The sequence below is a fragment of the Malania oleifera genome, chromosome 4 (genome assembly GCF_029873635.1).
Source record: "Malania oleifera isolate guangnan ecotype guangnan chromosome 4, ASM2987363v1, whole genome shotgun sequence".
NCBI classification, from domain to species: domain Eukaryota; kingdom Viridiplantae; phylum Streptophyta; class Magnoliopsida; order Santalales; family Ximeniaceae; genus Malania; species Malania oleifera.
Genome location: NC_080420.1, coordinates 108,620,539 through 108,640,353, shown reverse-complemented (window position 1 = coordinate 108,640,353; position 19,815 = coordinate 108,620,539). Strand labels below are relative to the sequence as shown.

General features: G+C 35.3%; 1 protein-coding gene across 1 annotated transcript in view; it reads left to right on the top strand.

Moving 5' to 3' along the window:
- The window catches only part of LOC131153477 (uncharacterized), a 154,538-nt gene extending 135,394 nt beyond the window's left edge, over positions 1 to 19,144 (top strand). Inside the window, exons 14-15 of the mRNA XM_058105817.1 lie at positions 15,653 to 15,778; positions 18,765 to 19,144. Of these exons, the coding sequence (XP_057961800.1) occupies positions 15,653 to 15,778; positions 18,765 to 18,821 (183 nt within the window). The 3' untranslated portion in view covers positions 18,822 to 19,144. The remainder of the gene's footprint in view (positions 1 to 15,652; positions 15,779 to 18,764) is intronic.
- The last annotated feature ends 671 nt before the right edge of the window (positions 19,145 to 19,815 follow it).

The following is a 19,815-nucleotide window of genomic DNA, read 5'->3' as shown; positions in this document are numbered from 1 at the left end:
ATCTACTACTGTTGTTGATTTCTTGATTATCAAATTTATTCTTATCTCAATATTCTTCCTTACATGGCTGAGATTACACTTCATATGTCCACTCTTGTTTCTACTTGTCCTAAAACCTCTAGACTCTAAGGTTGTTCTCCAAAGTTCTAACTTAGATTCTAACCTGCTACTACTTTCATCAATCAAACAATATCATTTGCAAACAACATACACCATGGGGATCTTCTTTTGGATATTTCTCTCAATTAATCAATCACTAAAGCAAATAGATAAGGCCTCAAAATAGAACCTTGGTGTACACCTATTGTGATTGGAAATTCTCTAGACTCTCCCCCCTGCAGTTCTAAAAATTGGATGAATCTAGAACATCATTAGAAACAAATTTTGTTTGGTTGCACAAGGTTAGTCACAAGAAGAAATCGTATTGTGATATAGCCTTTTGTCAACATGTTTACCCTTTTCATCCGAATCCAGTTTTAGTGATATAATCATTGAAGTACCAATTGGCTTATAAAAATATTTTTTTTCCACTCTTATTAATTTGCAACCTAAGAAAATAATTGAGCTCTCCTACGAAGCTCATCTCAAATTCTTCCTGCATAAATTGAGAAAATTGTTTACACAACAGTTCATTAGTAGAACCAAATATGATTTTATTAGTGTTGAAATGTGGAAAATAAAATTGAATATTCCACTTTCTTATGAAAAAGATTACATTCCCTTTAAATAGATGATAATTCTTTCTAATTACTAGGGATATTTACAACCTACTGAAAATAGAATATCCTATTTAAAATGGAAAGCAGTAAAATAGGAAAGACTATCTACAAAGTTGGGTAACATGCTACCCAAATCCCCTAAAATCATGGAACCAAAAATAGCTAACAAATCAACTAATTTGTTAGCTATAAATCTCCTAAAGCCTCTAATAAAGGCTGACAGATATCTAATAATTCTACACTCCCCCTCAAGTTGGGCTGTAAACATTGATTAAGCCTAGCTTGGAACTTAGATTATCAAAATTCTTTCTTGGCAGAGCCTTGGTAAGGATATCGGTTGTTTGGAGACATGTAGGCACACACAACATCTTGATTATACCTTCCTCTATTTTTTATTTTATGAAATGTTGATCAATCTCCATGTGTTTTGTTCTATCATGATGCAATGGGTTTTTTGCAATGCTGATGGCTGACTGATTGTCACAAAACATCTTCATGGGTTCTTCACCTGAAATCTTTAATTCCTTTAAAAGCCTTCTTAGCCATATTCCTTCATAGATGTCGTGTACCATTGCCTTGAATTCAATTTTTGTGCTGCTTCTTGACACAACTGATTGCTTTTTACTTCGCCATGTAACTAGGTTTCCCCACACGTATGTGTAGTACCCAGAAGTTGACCTTTGATCATGTATTGATCCTGCCCAATCTGCATCACTGAAAACTTCAATATCTCTTCTTTGATTCTTTTCAAAAAATAATTCTTTACCTGGTGTTAGCTTCAGATATCGTAGGATTCTATAAACTACCTCCATATGTTCTTCATTGGGATTGTTCATGAATTGACTCACCATACTGATAAAGAAGTCAATGTCAAGTCGGGTGTGAGACAAATATATAAGTTTTCCAACTAGTCTTTGATATCTACCTTTATCCACTGGTGCACTGTCTTCCTTGGCTTCTAGTTTGGTTGTTGAATCCATAGGAAAATCTGCTAGCTTGCATCCGAGCATCCAAGTCTCTTTCAAAAGATCTAGAACATATTTCCTTTGGGAGACAAAGATTCCCTTCCTTGACCATGCCACTTCCATGCCTAGGAAGTATTTGAAATTTCCAAGGTCCTTGATTTCAAATTCGTTAGCTAGAAGACTTTTGAGACTACTCATTTCCTCCTCATAATCTCCCGTTAGAATGATGTCGTCCATATATACAATGAGGATAGAAATTTTTCCTTCAGGAGAGTATTTAACAAATATTGTATGATATGATTGACATTGTGATAGCCATACCTCCTAACTACCTTTGTGAATCTCTCGAACGTGTCTCTTGGGTATTGCTTGGGCCTATATAAAGATCTTTTGAGTTTGCAGACTTTGTTGTGTGTAGCTTGTGTCTCGAATCCAAGAGGAATTTCCAAGTAGACTTCTTCAGCTAGGTCTTCATTAAGGAAGACATTCTTGACATCTAGTTGGCGAAGAGGCCAGTCTAAATTTGCTGCCAAAGATAAGAGGATGTGCACTGTATTTAACTTGGCTAAAGGGCAAATGTCTCTTCGTAGTCAATTCCATATGATTGAGTGAATTCCTTTGCTACCAGCTGAGCCTTGAATCAGTTAACACTTCCATCTTCATTGTATTTCACAGTGAATGTCCATTTGCAACCTACTAGATGTTTTCTAGTTGGTAATTTTGTGATCTCCCATGTTCCATTCTTTTCTAGTGCATTGATTTCTTCCCAGACAACAAACTTCCATTCAGGTGTACCGAGAGCCTCTTGTATGTTATTAGGATCTTGGATTTTATCGAGGTTGGCAACAAAAGATCTAAAATTCGATGATAGCCCCTAAAATGACACAAAAGTGTATAATTGGGTGTTTTGTGCATGATCTCAAAACTTTTCTCACGTCAATAGTACAATCACTATCATCATTAGTTAACTCATTATGGGAAGTCTCGGGATTAGAGTTACCTGGTGGATTTTCACTTGATCTAGGGCTCGGATCAGACTCTTGATTTGCTCAAGGGATGCTTCTTGTTCTATCTCTTTTTGGTTCCTTCTCCTTTGTGAATAGGCAATCAACTCATCATTTTTTGTTGGTTGTGTGGTCTTAAATTTCCACGAAATTGTAGAAATTCCATCAAAATTTTTGATTTCCGTCACCCTCGAAATCGAAATGGCAGTCGATTTCCATCTTGCATTATTTCCATCGAAATCTCAATGAATCATCTGAAAAATATCGAAATCTCGAAATTTTCGTAACTTGTCGAAATTTTAACTATACAATGAAATTTCGTCGAAATTCAAATGAGAGATTTAGGAGTGAAGTGAAATTTCTCTTTCAATTTATTTTATCAAAACAAAAGATAATTACAAGTTCTTTTGAAATTATATGAAAAAATAAACTTGCAGTGACATTTTATTTAACCATTCATGTCTAAATTATCATTATTTGTATAATAAATAATATTTAAATGATTTATGAATTTCATTTGTATTAATTGAATAGGTTTAATGTACATTATCTCACAAATATGTTTGATACGCATAATATTTTACAACTTTTCTATCTCATACAAAACATAAATGTATTTAATTTGTTATATATTAGTCCTAAAACTTATATTATTATGTTTGTTAACCATTTCTAAAGTTTCACAAAGAATTCCACGCTTTACTACTAATTTATGTTATTTTTTCAAATCAAAATCGCAATCGACATCGAAATCAAAATTTCCATACTTTTGGAGCTTCAAAATTTGAGTCGAAATCGAAATTTAAGACCTTGGTTGGTTGAATAGTATCCAGATGCTGATGTTTCACGAGAGATTCTAAGAAGGGATGTGAAGGAGAAATGGAGTCGGTAATTGGAATAGATTTGGAAATTTGTGATAGGTGAGAAGAGCCAAAATCAGAAGAAGGGTAAGATAACTCTTCAATATCCCAAAGCTGGAATTTCTGTGTAATCTCCCCCTGAATTTCATATTTGGGGTAATATGGTTGTTGCTCAAAAAAGGGTGACATCCATGGAGTGATAATATCTTTTAGTAGCTGGTGAATAGCATTTGTAACCCTTTTGGTTTGGAGAGTACCCGAGAAAAATGCACTTAAGGGCTCTAGGATCAAGTTTACCCCGGTTTTGACTATGAACATGAACAAAAGCTGAGCACTCGAATACTTTGAAGGGAATAGTGGAGATGAGTCGAGTATTGGGAAAGGACTAAAGTAGAGTTTGACAGGGAGTTTGGAATTTGAGAATGCAAGAGGGCATCCTGTTTGCAGTGAGAATGGCTTCACCCCAAAAGTGTTTCGATACATGTGTAGAGAACATGAGGGAGCAAGCAACATCTAGTGGGTGCCGGTTTTATCTTTTGGCAATTCCATTTTGTTGAGGAGTGTCAACACACGAACTTTGGTGTATTATACCTTGACTCGAGATAATCATCAAGAATCGATTTGAAATATTCTTTCGCATTATCAGTTTTCACAATCTGTATTTTTTCTTGGAATTGTGTTTGGATCATGGTGTTAAAATTTTTGAAAATCTGACCTGCCTCTGACTTTTCTTTCATGAGGAATATCCAGGTAAGTCTAGTGTGATCATCTATAAAACATATAAACCAGTGAGATCTAGTAATATTCTTGATCCTAGATCGCCCCCACACATCACTATGGATCGTTGAAAAGGGTTGGCATGCTTTGTAGGGTCGGTTGGGATAAGAGTTGCGAACATGTTTTGAAAATTGACACATCTCACACTGAAAATCATTTGGATTTTTATTATTGAATAATGAAGGAAAGAGTTTCTCTAGATACAAGAAATTTGGATGTCCTAACCTATAGTGCCACAACATAATTGCACTATCATTATTAGAACGAATGACAGAAAAATAACTTTGACTTTTAGACACTAAACAATCGGATTTGTGAGTTGTTCCTTGGGGAGGATCATTAACCTCGAGAAGATAGATCCCCAAACACATCTTAGCACTGCCAATCGTCTTCCCCGAATCCAAGACCTGAAATTCACACATATTTGGGAAAAATTTAGTAACACAATTGAGATCCCGAGTGAGTTTACTAATAGACAGTAAATTGCAATCCAAATTTGGCACTTATATAACTGAGTTGAGTGTTAGGTTCTCTGAAATTTTAACAGAGCCTGTACCATCCACCTTTGAGAGTAATGGGGATTGTAAGTAGAAAAAAAATTTCTATCTCCCGTCATATGGTCCGATGCTCCAGAGTCTATAATCCATGGACCTAGCTGTGAGAAAGCCGTGAACCTACTGAAGTTAGTTAATTTAGTTATATAGTTGAAAAGTCAGCAGACAACTCAGCTTACAGTCGGCAGAACATTCAGCAATAAAATTATTCAGTTAGCAAGTTGCAGCCAGTGTGATTCTTATTCAAAGTTCTGTTTAGTTTTTCAAAGTGGAATACCGCTGGTATCCATTAATAGCACAGGAGTGAGTTATTTAGTCTAGGAACTTGTCATATTTTTTGCCTTGTTTCTAGGTTTACTTAATGAGTTGTTAAGTTCCTAGAATAATAAAATTTCCCATCTATTCCCCATGTACTCTGCCCTATAAATAGTCGCCTTATCCTAGTCATTTTAAGTAGTGAAAAAATAGAAAAAAATCCAGCAAAAAGTGCTGCAGCACTGGAGCTTTTTATATATGTAATTTCTTCGTCAAGTCAGTAAATTAAAGAGGCATTTTTCAGTATTTTTCTTCTTAGTTTTTTTGTCTTTCTATTCTTTTATTCCAACAAAATTTGGTATCAGAGCCATGTCGTCCAGCACCTCTTCCTCTGCTGGAACTATGTTCAATTATTCTCAAAACCAAGTACCCATCTTCGAAGCAGAAAATTAATGGTACTAGGCTGATCAAATGAAAATTTTCTTCATTGCACGATACTTATAGGAGATTATTGAAGAAGGTTATGATGATTCAAGTTCAGCAAATGATGATTCATCCTCTACAAACACAAGCACAGCAACCTCATCTCAGAGATTTGCCCAGAACAAAGAAAAAATAAAAAATAATGCTCTTGCTTTAGTTATATTCATCAAGGGATCAACAAGACCATCTATCCCCACATCTTTGGCATTCAAAAGGCTAAAGACACATGAGAAACACTGCAGAAGGAATTTCAAGGAAACAATAAAGTAGTCTCGATCCGACTACGATCTCTTTGGAAAAACTTTGATTGCTTGGCAATGAAAGATTTTGAAAGCATCAAAGATTTTTTCTCCAAGGTTGTTGAAATAGTTGATCAAATCAGAGCTTATGGTGATCGGATAGAAGAAAAAAAGATCGTTGGAAAAATTCTGAGAAGTTTACCACCAAAATTTGATCATGCAGCTGCAGCAATTGAAGAATCAAAAGATCTCTCAATTATGACCATGTTTGACCTCTGTGGTTCTTTTGAATCACATGAGCAAAGAATTAAAAGATCTTCAAGTCAGCCCTTGGAGCAGACTTTTCAATCAAAGCTCAATTTGAACCGAAAAAATCAAGAGGAAGGGAAATTTTCAGCAACAAGACCAGTCTCAAAGAGGCCAAAATAATCAATACCGTGGTTGTGGAAGAGGCCGTGGTAGAGGTAGGAATTTTCAGCCTCATAGGTCCAGCAATCAAGGATAGAATTGCATCATATGCAAGAAGTCAAATCACACCTCAGCTGAATGCTATTTAAGCTGTAAAAGGTGCCGCATTCCAAACCATTCAGACCGGATTGTTGGCACAAGAAGAATGATAGTTCAGAAGCAAATTTCAGCAAGGAAAATGATGAAGAGCAAGTGTTTCTCACTTGTCTCAATGCTAAAAGCAACGATGACAAGGTTCAGTACCTTGACAGTGGCTGCAGAGGTCATATGACAGGTATCCGTGAGTTATTTGTTAAAATTGATGAAAATGCTTCAAATTCCATTATTCTTGGTGATGGGAAATTTGTAAAAGTTGAAGGAAAAGGTGTAATAGCAATGCAGTCCATATTAGGTGAGCAAAAATTCATCCATGATGTTCTTTATGTCCCAAGTCTTGCTCGCAATCTCTTAAGTGTGGGGCAGTTAATTCAAAAAGGATATCAAGTCCATTTCGAAGAAAATGAATGCAGAATCATAGACAAGAAGAAAAAATCATTGATGGCTAAAGTTGAGATGACTCGAAACAAGGTTTTCCCACTCTCCATCAACTACACAAGTCCAATGGCTTTTGAAGAGCGAAATGTCAAATGAACCTCAACTATGGCATCTCATATATGGGCATTTAAATCAAAAGGGACTGCAGCTTCTCAAGCAAAAGGATATGGTTCGTGGTCTTCCCCAAATAAATCAAATTGAAGGAGTTTGTGAAGGTTGTATTTACAGGAAGATGCTCCACCTTCCTTTCCCCAAAACTTCTAGGAGGGCCAAAGCTCCTTTGGAGCTTGTTCATGCGGATATATTTGGTCCCACAAGAACATTATCTCTTGGAAACAAAAGGTATTTCATCCTTTTTGTTGATGATTTTACTAGAATGATGTCATTGTATTTTATTCAACAAAAATCAAATGCCTTCTCAATATTTTTGGAGTTCAAAGCCCTTGTTGAAAGGCAAAGTGGGCTGAAAATGAAGACCTTAAGAACTGATCGTGGAGGTGAATTCATATATTACCTGTTCATGAATTATTACAAGAAGGAAGGCATTCAAAGGCAACTAACAGTAAGTAGAAGCCCTTAGTAGAACAGGGTTGCTAAAAAAAAGAACCGAACCATTGTTGAAATGGCTCGGAGCATGTTAAAAGGTAAAGGACTTCCTAATTCTCTTTGGGCTGAAGCTATACATACCATTGTTTATATCTTAAATAGGCCAACAACAAAATCAGTGAAGAATAGAACTCCCTATGATGCTTGGAGTGGGACAAAACCAAATGTTAGTCTTCTAGAAAGTGTTTGGTTGTCTAGCCTACTCACTTATTAAAGCTCCTAATAAGGACAAGTTTGATCAGAAGGGAGAAAAGCTTTTGTTTTTTGGGTACAATGATGAATCAAAGGGCTAGCGGCTGCTGAATCCTGTTCATCACAAGCTGACAGTGGCAAGAGATGTCATCTTTGACGAAAAGGGAGTATCGCAGTGGACTTCCAACGGTTAGAACTCAACAAATATTCCATATTTTGTACCAGCTGAAGCAACAAGACCTAAGTCAGCTATTGAATCTCAGAATCTAGCAATTTTAGAAGCTGAAATTGCACCCGAGAACTTTAGTTCAAAATCTGAAAATTTAGAGAATGAAGGAACTTCATCCTCTTCACCTGTCCTAAGAAGATCTGAAAGAGTTGGAAGACCTCCAGAAAGGTATGGTGATTTTAGAAGCTATTTTTCTAATGAAAATTCAGAATTTGCTCTTTTCTCTTTTGAGCCACATAATTTTGAAGATGTAGTGAAGGATAAAGAATGGAAAAATGCCATGGAAGAAGAGCTGAACGTGATTGAAAAGAACACATGGAAGCTGGTAGATCCTCCTGAAAGCAAAGACATTATTGGTCTCAAGTGGATTTACAAAACCAAGTACGAGGATGGTTCCATTCAAAAGTACAAGGCCAGATTGGTTGCCAAAGGTTATTCTCAACAACCTGGACTTGATTTCAATGAGACCTTTGCACTGGTTGCAAGAATGGAGACAATTCGGATTTTACTTGCAAGAAATACCAAATTGGAGTTAAATGTGTATCAAATAGATGTTAAATCTGCATTTCTCAACAGAGAAAGAATGAGGAAGTTTATGTTGAGCAGCCACGTGGATATGAAGTGAAGGGCAAAGACGAAAAGGTGTACAAACTGAACAAGGCTTTGTATGGCCTCAAACAAGCTCCATGAGCTTGGAACGGTAAGATTGATTCTTATTTTCAGAATTCAGGATTTCAGAAAAGCTCTCATGAACCAGCTCTTTATTATTTAAAAAAAGAAACTGATTTCATCATTGTTTGCTTGTACGTTGATGATCTGATTTACTTTGGAAGCAATCTTCATTTACTTGCTTATTTCAAGCACTAAATGATAAAAAGTTTTTAGATGACAAACTTAGGGATCATGAAGTACTTCCTTGGGATGCAAGTTAAGCAAGGAAGAAGGGAAATTTTCATTTCCCAAGAAAAGTATGTAGCTGATATCTTGAATAAATTTCATATGAAGGACTGTAAGGCTGTAAGTACTCCTATGGCTCTAAATGAAAATTTTAATTTTGATGATGGAGGTAAGAAATTCGACGAAAATCTGTATAGGAGTTTAGTTAGATCCCTTATTAACTTGACTCATACTAGGCCTGATATTACACAAGATGTTAGTATGTTGTCTAGGTTCATGCACAGCCCAAGTGTACTTCATTATGTAGCAACAAAAAGGGTATTAAGATACCTTAAAGGCACACTAAAACTTGGACTGAAGTACAACAAAGATTTCGAGTTTGTTTTGACTGGTTTCACTGACAGTGATTGGGCCGGATCAATTGATGATCAAAAAAGCACATCAACATATGTTTTTTGCCTTGGAAATGGCACCATTTCATGGTGTTCAAGAAAGCAAAACACTGTTGCCTTGTCATCTACAGAAGTAGAATATATTTCAGCAACAAGGGCTGCTTGTGAAGGAGTTTGGCTGAGGAAATTACTTAGTGATTTAGGACTGAAGCAAGAGGGTCCTATAACCATTTATTGTGATAATATGTCAACAATAGCTCTAACTAAGAACTTAGTTTTTCATGCCAGGACAAAGCATATTGAGGTCAGACATCACTTTATTCGTGACCTTGTGCAGAAGGAAGAAATTCATCGAGAATTCATTAGCACTAATGAACAACTAGCAGACATGCTCACAAAACCTATTACTACTAAGAAGTTTTTGAAGTTCAGAGACATGTTATGACTCACGGCTTTAGAGGGGAATTTGTGAGAAAGTCGTGAACCTATTGAAGTTAGTTAATTCAGTTATTTAGTTGAAAAGTCAGCAGACAACTCAGCTTACAGTCAGTAGAACATTCAGCAATAAAATTATTCAGTCAGCAAGTTGCAGCCAGTGGAATACAACTGTCATCCATTAATAGCACAGGAGTGAGTTATTTAGTCTAAGAACTTGTCATATTCTTTGCCTTGTTTCTAGGTTTATTTAATGAGTTGTTAAGTTCCTAGAATATTAAAATTTCCCATCTATTCCCCATGTACTCTGCCCTATAAATAGTGGCCTTATCCCAGTTATTTTAAGTAGTGAAAAATAGAAAAGAATCTCAAAAATCCAGCAAAAAGTGCTGCAGCACCGTAGCTTTTTATATATGTAATTTCTTCATCAAGTCAGTAAATTAAAGAGGCTTTTTTCAGTATTTTTCTTCTCTATTTTTATGTCTTTCTATTCTTCTGTTCTGACACTAGCTTCTCCTTTTTAACATTATGAGCACTTAAAAAATTACCTATGCGCGCCAAAGAACTGATACCAACCATAGTAGTAGGGGCTGCTGAAGATTAGCTGAACATTTTTTGCAATAATTCTAGTTGCTCCTTGCTGAAGAGACTGGGCTCGGGTGGTGTTGGTTTTTCATCTACCGAGATGAAATTTCCTCGTCCTTCTCTATCGTTGGCAAAGCGGGAAGATTTACAATCTGCAGGTTTACTGTGGATTTTCCAGCACGTGTCCTTGATGTGACCAGGACGTCGAGAATGGTCACACCACAGCCTCGCTTTCTTCAGTCTACTGTCACTGCTATTATATGGATTTCCTCGAACCACAAGGACTGAACTCTCCAGGTTTGTTGCAAAATCTTGAGGGCCCATCATTATCTTCTTTTGACTCTCTTCTCGATGAACTTCTGAAAACGCTTCTTAGATGTTTGGCAAGATTCTTCCTCGTACTTCATCAAGATTTTTATTTAATCCAATTAGAAATGTGTATATTCTTTTCTTTTCAACAATTTGTTTATACTTAATTCCATCTTCGGGACAACTCCAATAGTGCTCCTCGAATAAGTCGAGTTGTTGCCAGTTGCAGTTGAGGGTGTTGAAGTATTGGGTCACTGCCAAATCTTCTTGGCCTAAGTCATGGAGAACACTTTCTACCTCAAATAATTCAGATGTATTCTCATTGTTAGAATACGTTTCCTTGGTAGCTTCCAAAATCTCCTTCGTTGTTCTGTAGTGAAGAAAATTTTCTCCAATGTCATTTGTCATGGAATTAATGAGCTATGACATAACTATGTTATTTTCCGATTTCCATGTTTTGAACTTCACATCATCCTTGCTTGGTTGGGCTGCAACTCATAAGAGTTAATCATCCTTTCCCTTTCCACATAAAAACATCATCACGGAATGTGACCATTGGAGATAGTTATTCCTGTTAAGTTTGTATCCTATAATGGGCATGAGGCTGCTATCTAAACTACCGCTGTTGCCCGAGACCATGGCTTCCTGATTGGTGGTGACATCTGAGACTAAAGAGGTGGAGTTGCGTCTCCCAGTGGCCATACCGTATTTGGTCATATAGGAAGATTAGGGTTCAAAGGATGCTCTAAATACTATGTTGAAATGTGGAAAAGAAAACTAAATATGCCACTTATGAAAAAGATTACATTCCCTTTAAATAGATGATAATTCTCATCTAATTACTAGGGATATTTACAACCTACTGAAAATAGAATATCCTATTTAAAATGGAAAGCATTAAAATAGGAATGACTATCTACAGAATCAGATAACATGATACCCAAATGCCCTAGGATGGTGGAACCAAAAATGGCTAACAAATTAACTGATTTGTTAGCTCTAAATCTTCTAAAGATCAGCCTCTAATAAAGGTTGGCAGATATCTAATAATTCTACAATTAGCATAGAACAACTAAAATATTTTCTCTGGACTTTATGAAAAGAGTTTTGTTCACATTTCGTTTTGAAAAGCCATTATAAATTAAAAATTTTCTTAACCTTTCATACCATGCACTAGGATTCTGTTTTAAACCATTTGTTTAATTTCAAAAAAAATGATAAAGAAGAGTTCCGTTTTGTTTTTCAAAAACTTCTTCAAAAACCTTTTAATAAGGCACTTTTTACATCGAAAAAAAATGAAGTTCATGTAGCAAGAGAATGCACAATAAGTTCAAGTTGATTCTAATCTAGCTACAAATGCAAATGTTTCATCAAAATCTATACTGCCTTCTTGTGTGTAACCTTTTCCAACCAAACAAACTTTATTATCTGGTTTGTTTCTAAAAACCCATTTCGTACCAATACTAATGGAGTGATTTATAGATTTGGAAACTAAGGTCCAAATTTTGCTTCTATTAAACTAAATTAATTCTTCTTGCATAGGTTTCACCCAAAATTCATCATTTTCTACCTCATCAAAATTCTTAGGTTGGGTTTTAGAAGTAAAAGTGCAATTACCACAAAAACAGTTTAAGAGAGGATCATGTTTATATATTCAATGGATGGTTGGAATGTTTCTTCATTTAAAATGGTTCTCTCATGAGTCATCTAAGCAGTAGTCTCAAGCTTCTGTCCTGTACCGCACTGTCTTTCAATATTTCTTGAAATGCTGCCTCAATTTCTTCATCTAGAATCCTTACTTAGAAAGTAGTTAGTTTCATCAAATTCAACCTGGTTTACTATTCAGTGCATATCTCAGTAAAATTCTTTCATCTGATTTTGAATCAAATTTGTTTTGTGATCCATTTCATTTAATATAAAACATTTGCAACCGAATATATGCATTATGAAAGTAACAAATGGATGGTTCCTACCGTTAAATAGTTTATAAGGGGTTTGTTTAGCAAGGGTCTAACAAGCACACGTCTTATAATATAACATGCAGGGTTCACAGTCTCTTTGCGTCTCTTACACTTTGTCTAATGATAAGAACTGAATGTATTATTGCACATATATCTTTCTGTTTTTGCATTCATTTCTCTCCTGTGTCTATAACTTTGAGAAGTTAAAGCACCTGTATGGAGTTGTCACCACAGCTTTCTTGCTAACAAAACTTCCTATATTCAATATCAATTAGCAACAAATGCAATAATTTAATTAAGATTATAAATTAATTAGTTTATAGGTGAAGCAAATGATTGGTGAGCATCTGAGAGTGTAGCCACTTTGAATGTTGAATGAGAATCATAAATTAAAAAGATTTGTGAGATCAGTCCTTATTAGGTGAATCAGCAACCTTTTGGTTTAAACGTTAATCTTTCCAAGTATGGCTTAGCGAGTATTAATTTACAGCAAGGTCTTGTTAGGTTTCAGTTTTTCCTTTGTGTGTTAGCCATAGTCGGCCATTTTTTTATCTAGGTGTTCCATTGGGTGTTAACCCTACTAATGCGTCTTTCTTGGAATTCGGTAATGGAAAAGATTACTAGGAGATTGACATTTGGAAGGGGTGCATTTTTTACTTTGGTTGGCAGATTACTTTGATTGGAGCTTCTTTGGCTTCCACCCTTTTTAATTTTGGTTTTTATTTAATGTCCCAATTAGCATTGCTAAAATATTAGAAAATTTGATGTAAGAGTTTTTGTGGTCTGGTGTGGGATAGGGTGCTATGGGCCATTTGTAGTTGGGATAGAGTTTGTAAACCTGAAAGTGAGGGTGGCGTGGACCTTGGTAACCTGATTTTTGAAAATGTCGCTTTGGTGGGTGAATGGCTACGGTGTTTTCCTTCAGAACAATCTTTATATATAATAGGATTCACAGTGGATTTGGAATTAACGCTATAGAGGCCACCGGAAGTTCATTCTCAGATTTTGCATTTATCTTTCTTGTGTTAAATTCAGTATGGTAATGGGAAGGGAGTGCAGGTTTGGGAGGATTTGTGAATCAGGGCAACTCCATTTTTTTATGCATTTCCTCACCTTTGTAGTTTCCCTAGTCATAATGCTCCAATTTATACCTTTTAGATTCTTGGAGGGTACTATTGCCTCGTGAGATTTCTGTTTTAGGAGGAACTTGAGTGAGGAGAAAGCTACGAATTGGCCCACTGGGTATGGTTTCTCAATCAGCTCAGCTGATGTAAATCTGTCCAATTTTCCTACGTATTCTTTGGTTTGAAAAGCCAGGACTCCATCTAACATCAAGCTTTTATGTAGTCCGCAATTTCTGACAGGATTAATATGAATGATTGACACTAGGTTAGAAGAGTTTTGGGGGAGAAGATCATTGTACTGAAACTAGTGCTCATTCCCCATTGTTCTTTCTTGTGGGGCATTTGGTGTAGGCTCTTTGGTTTGTTTGAGTCTTGGGCTTGCCTAATGACATTAGAAAGATTTTTTTCTTCAAAATTTTGGGGGATTTGGTTCTCGTAAGGAAGCAGAATTATTGTGCAGATGTGCTGCTTTTGCCGGTGCATTGGTGTATTTGGTTGGAGCATAATTCTAGAATTTTCAAAGTAGAAAGATGTGTGGAATAGGAATTTTTTTTTTTTTTCCCTTTTTTGCCTTTTCTAGTGTTTTGCATTTCAACTGTTCCTGGGATACAACTTATTGATTTGCAACAGTTCTGAATTTATTTGTTTTTTATTGTTTATTCTTGAGGAGGATTCCTTGTCCTCTGATGTATTTCTTCCTTTTCTAATTTTCATTCTTTTCTTTTATCTAATGTCATCTAAGCTTTAACCATTCTTCTGATTATTGGAATGAGAACAGAATTGTGGTACAATGCATGCCCTAAGTTGTTATGAGTTAGGGGTATGCTTATATAGCTATATTGGTTGAAGTTTGGGACAACCAGTATAGCTATATTGGTTGAAGCTTGGGACTTCCATGGGAGGTCTTGAGTTAGAATCATGGGAAGGAAGAGGCCTATGAGATGGGAGATGAGCTACCTGAGTACCTTCTGTTGTGTAGCCCAGGCCCTGTGTGAGCCTCCAATTGACTAAAAATAGTGAAACTTTCTATATCCAGGTAAGGATGTTGAGGTGTTTTTAAATCCAGAAGATGTTTTCTTTGGCGAAAAATATTAATAATGACTGAAACTAACACTGTCATGCATTAATCCTCCTCTTTTTACTAGGAAAAATGTGTCAGTGGAAAATGCTTTGATTGCTGTACTTACTGTTCAGGACGAAAATGTACAATGTTTTGGAACGTTGAATCCATTTGCTGTTTGCTGGGGTATTTGCATTTTTAAATCAATTAAAGTAAATGCACGTCATTTTTTATCACAGGAGCTGTGTTTGCAATTGAAGTATTTCCTCAGGTGCCAAGCATCTGTCCAGCAGGCAGGTGTTTTTAACAAAGTATAAAAGCCTTTAAAAGAAAATTTAGCATTTAAATGTGAAGCAATAAAAAGGAAATAAAGCTTCATTATGCTCTTTTGCTTTGGTCCCCCTCTTCCCCTTGCTAAGAGATGGCAGCCTCAATTTTTCTTAATCCCTTTGATCTCACGCTGTTTTTGTCCCGCATTGTTTGTTCAATTATTATTTTCTAAATTAGAGCAAGGCTATCTTTTTAAATGCTTTTATACTTTATTCGTTGATGCTTCCCAGCATCCATTGCTCCAGTGTCAAGAAATAAGGTGGGAAATTGTCCAAAAATTTAGAATAATCACCCCAAGAATTACCTGGGACATGTTGTCAAAAGCCAGCCTAAAAAAGGAATTCTTTTATAAGGCACATTGAGTCAGGTTTTTATGTGGATCACATTCGTGTCCTTTTCTTTCTTCTTCTTCTTCTTCTTTTTTTTTTTTTTTTTTGGGAAGATACTGTACTTTTGATTTGTCTAAGCACATATCTGTGAATATTGTTGCACTTTTTTTCTTTTCTACTTTTTTTCTTTTTAGATTTTTTATGGATGTTTAGGTGAATTTCGTTGAGATTTTTGCCATCAGTTGCTAAATGTTTACTCATCATTTTTTTTTTTCTTTTGCAGCAACATGAACTGAGTCTTGTTTCATCTTTTATTCTAATGAGTGTGTTTATTTTCATGCACAGATATTGCATCTTTTGTATGAGAAAGATTTTTTAGAAGAAGATGCTATTCTCCGCTGGGCACTTGAAAAAGAGGGGGCAGATGAAACAGATAAAGTTTTCGTTAAGCAGTCAGAAGCATTTATCCAAGTAAGCTTGTCAAGTCATATTTATTATATATGTCATACAGTAGGTAATCATATGTTTATCTCTGTAATTGTATGTTAACTCAACATCTGTATATGCTGCTTCAGTCCTGTTTCAATCTATTTGTATGCTAGTTAAGAGTATATGTAGGAAAGAAAGTAGTAGCATCTGAAACGTGTATTTTACATGAATGCGTACAGACAGTTGTGTGTGCATGTTTATATGTAAATAGCTTAGCACCAAGGACTAAAATTTTTATTTCTGCAGAATTTCAAGAGTTCTCAATTTATGAAAATTTCAATGGAAATTTATATTCCAATAGAAATCCTGATTTAAAGATACTCTGTTACTTTTGATTCATGTTCAAAACATGAATCAAATATGAGCTTGTATGTAAGTTTGCACTAAACATGGGAATTGTGGCTCCAAGGGAGTCAACCCCTCATCTTCACCAATAAGAAGTCTATGAGAATCAAGTAATTTGCTACCAGGAAGTTTCATTATGATTTGGTTACAATTAGCACAGCCAACTCTCCAGCAGGTCTGATTGTCTATATAAACCTTTTTTTGGCGATTATGCATGATTTAGGGTAATATCCTTGGAAAGTTGGAGTGTTGTCAAATATTCTCTCACTGCCTCCATCAACATTATTCTAGTCCTGCAGCTCCTGCCCTAGAACTCCTATGACCTCCACTGTCAACTAAATCATTTTTTTCCTATGTGAGCATTAGTAGTAGTTTATTTGATTCTAGTAGTTGTCTAATAAGGATTGAGCAAGACCCAATTACTCAGAAACTGAAGTTTAACATGGAATAAATAAGGGTACCTTCCACCATTTTGGATTACTTTCTTTCGGAAAAATGTCAATATTTAACTAGCAAACAAAATAATGGAGCAAGTTCTCTGAAATATTTTCCTTGGATCTATTTGTTTTGCTAACCATGCAGCCAAAATATTGGCAAAGCATGGAGCTAGGGACAGCCGTTGAAGGCAGTATATGGTACCATGTGAACACTGGCTTCTGGTGAGTGAACTTGGTTTAAACCAGATATGGTGAGTGTAACTTGGTTTGATTCAATTATGGTTCTGATATTAGTTATGTATCAAGGTAAATTTAAAATGATGGTCACTTCATAACCTTCAATTTCCTTGAACATTTGAGAGCCGGTTTCCTTTATAAATGTTTCATTGTCGTCCTTCATGGCTTTCATGACCCTTGTTTTAATGAGACAATTAAGGAGGTGCTATTTGTCTATGTTTAGACTTACTCTTGAACTAATAAGATTAAGAGTCATGGCAGTTTCCTATGGCATAGTTACTAGAAGCAATTTTGGCTTGTAAGTGAATGGTTGGGATATTGCATTAGATGTTCTTTTGAGAGTCCTTGGAGGTTTATTTTGCAAATTTACCCTGTATTCATTCCTTTTTTTTTTTTTCTAAATATAAATTAGGCAATGGTTCTTGTACTCACTATTGGGGGGATATCGGGTTTGTGGATTCTGCCTTGTCTATTACTCCTCATCTTTATCTCCTTCTGTGATCTATAGTGCTCTCATTTTTTCCTTTTTGATCTCTGTTGGTAATACTTTCACTTATAATTTTCATTTTCAAAGAGATTTAAATGACAGTGAGTGAGGTGGTGGAGGATTGTCACCCTTCACACAGGAGGGATCTTCGGCTTTCGGATTTGGATTCATCAGGAGTCGTTTTTCTTGTAGAGCTTTCTTTGATCATTGATTAGATCTAGTATGGTCATCCTCGTACTTGGAAGGGCAAGGCACTAAAAAAAAATGCCCTACACATGCTGGGTACATATTAGGTATGCAACTCGGGTATGCCCTGATATGTGCCATTGTACTTCTATTTTTTAAAATACAACAATGTTTTGGATCAACAGTAAGTGCGCATACTATATGTACAACTATGGATTGGGTTGGCTGAATTTTTTATTGTAATTACCAATTGTTCAGCCTAGCCTTCTGGTAAACCTCTAGCAAAGTTGGATTTGGGCCTGGTTCAAGTATTGGTAACCCACCATGAACAATAATTCTTGATTGTAATTTTAAAAAGGTAAACACAACTATCTAAATGTCTAGTATGAAAAATTGATATCTTCTAATGGTTAATAGTTAATATTTAAAATGTAGGGATACTTTCCAAATGTTTGTCCTTATCAAGGAAGACTGAATGTTAATATTGGAGAAAATAAAATGTGGGACATTGCAAACATTCAAGCCAGATAATTGGAACCATTTGGAGTGATCTGACGTTCTGCACGTTGCAACAAATGATGGTGGTGGAAATGATAAAATTAATACCATTTGTGTTTGATCATGAATACTACTGCTATATTTTTCTTTTTCAATTGAAAACAATGAATGCAATTATTAATTTATAGTATGGGCTTGACACAATAATAATTTAGGGACAACTTATCTTTGTTGGACATGTTTTTGATGATGGTTATTTTGTTATTTTGTGAGGATGTGCATGTTTGTTGTTTTGAGGGGATCTGGTTGGAACTGCATATTTTCACTGCAAAGGGGTTGACTTCCTTTGCTTTGGGACAAGATACATTATATGGACCTTTGCTTTGGGACAAGATACATTATATGGATTTTCTTTAGGCCTTCGCAGCGGATGCTTTCAGGGAACAAATTTTTTAGATGCAGCTCGCTGGCCTTAGTCGATTATGTTATTTATTTTTGTTTTTGTGGTTTTATCGTTAGACAATTTCTTATCCTTTTGCATTTTCTTATCTCATCTAATAACATCCTTGCTTTTTCTACCAGAAGATAAAGACATTTTACCAATATTTCAAGCTTACTCTAGACTTGTTTCCATTTTAAAGTAGAAAGCAGATGCATCCATTTCCCTGTTTCAATCGGCTAACTTTCTGCAGTGGCATTGATTAAACAGCAACATATCTTGTTATTGAATCTTATATGACTCTCAAACGCAACTGCATGTGATGTATTTCTTTTGCAGTGGCTTAAGAATGCATCCGAAGAAGAAGAAGAAGAAGACGAAGAAGTAGAAGATTGATAAGAGAAGGGACTTCAACAAAAGTAGGTGTAGGCTGTTGGATATTGAAAGTGAATATACATATAGTCATCATCATGGAACATTGTAAATACAGTGTATCATTATTCTCTGTAGCCTGTAGTGGAATATCTGGGGAAGGGGCTTTGTTCTTGTTTTCCAAAATTTTGATTTGCACTTTCTTGAACGGCACACTTGATAATGTGAGGTCATTTATTTTTAACTTTTTTCTATTCAAAAATCATTAATTAATAGCAGTTAGGAATTATTGGTTATAAACCATGGGACATTATCTTGTTTATTACAATGAAGAATACTATTTATTAGGGGTCTTACTGTACGCCAAGCTTGGCGCAAAAATCTTCATACACTTAGTTATGTTTGGCTTGTAGTATCATTGCAAGGTAAGTTACACGTGAAGAATGGTGTTGATCTAATGAATAAATAAATTTTCTAATTTTATAATCAGGAAGTATATTTCATGTTAGCAATAATAGCAATAACTTATGTGATTTGCCTTAAAATAATTTCAAATTTTAATAATCATATTTCATTCCTCAAACCTAAATGTAACTTTGGAGTTGGTGTTAACCCCTAATTATTGTTTGTTTAAATTTGTTCATTGTATTAAAGATGGACTTTGAAGTTCAAATTTGTAACTTATTTTAGAAATGAACTGAATTTGGAAATAAAAGGGTTTAGCTTAAGTTTGAGCAGGTATATTAATCTTCGAGCTGAACTTGACTTGACCGAATGTTTAGTTAAAAATTTAATAAACAATCTTGAACATGATAAAACTCAACTTTAACTCCACTTAACTCGTTTGTAACATTAATCAGGGCAATAAATATTGAGGATCAAAGTATTCCAACAAGAATGCTTGTTTAGACTGCTGAAATATTGGGTTTATTTATAATTAATTGTAATTAACTTAATTTGGGATCCTTTCTTATTTTAGAGATATGATAATAACAACAAAATTAGGTGGGTCATATGA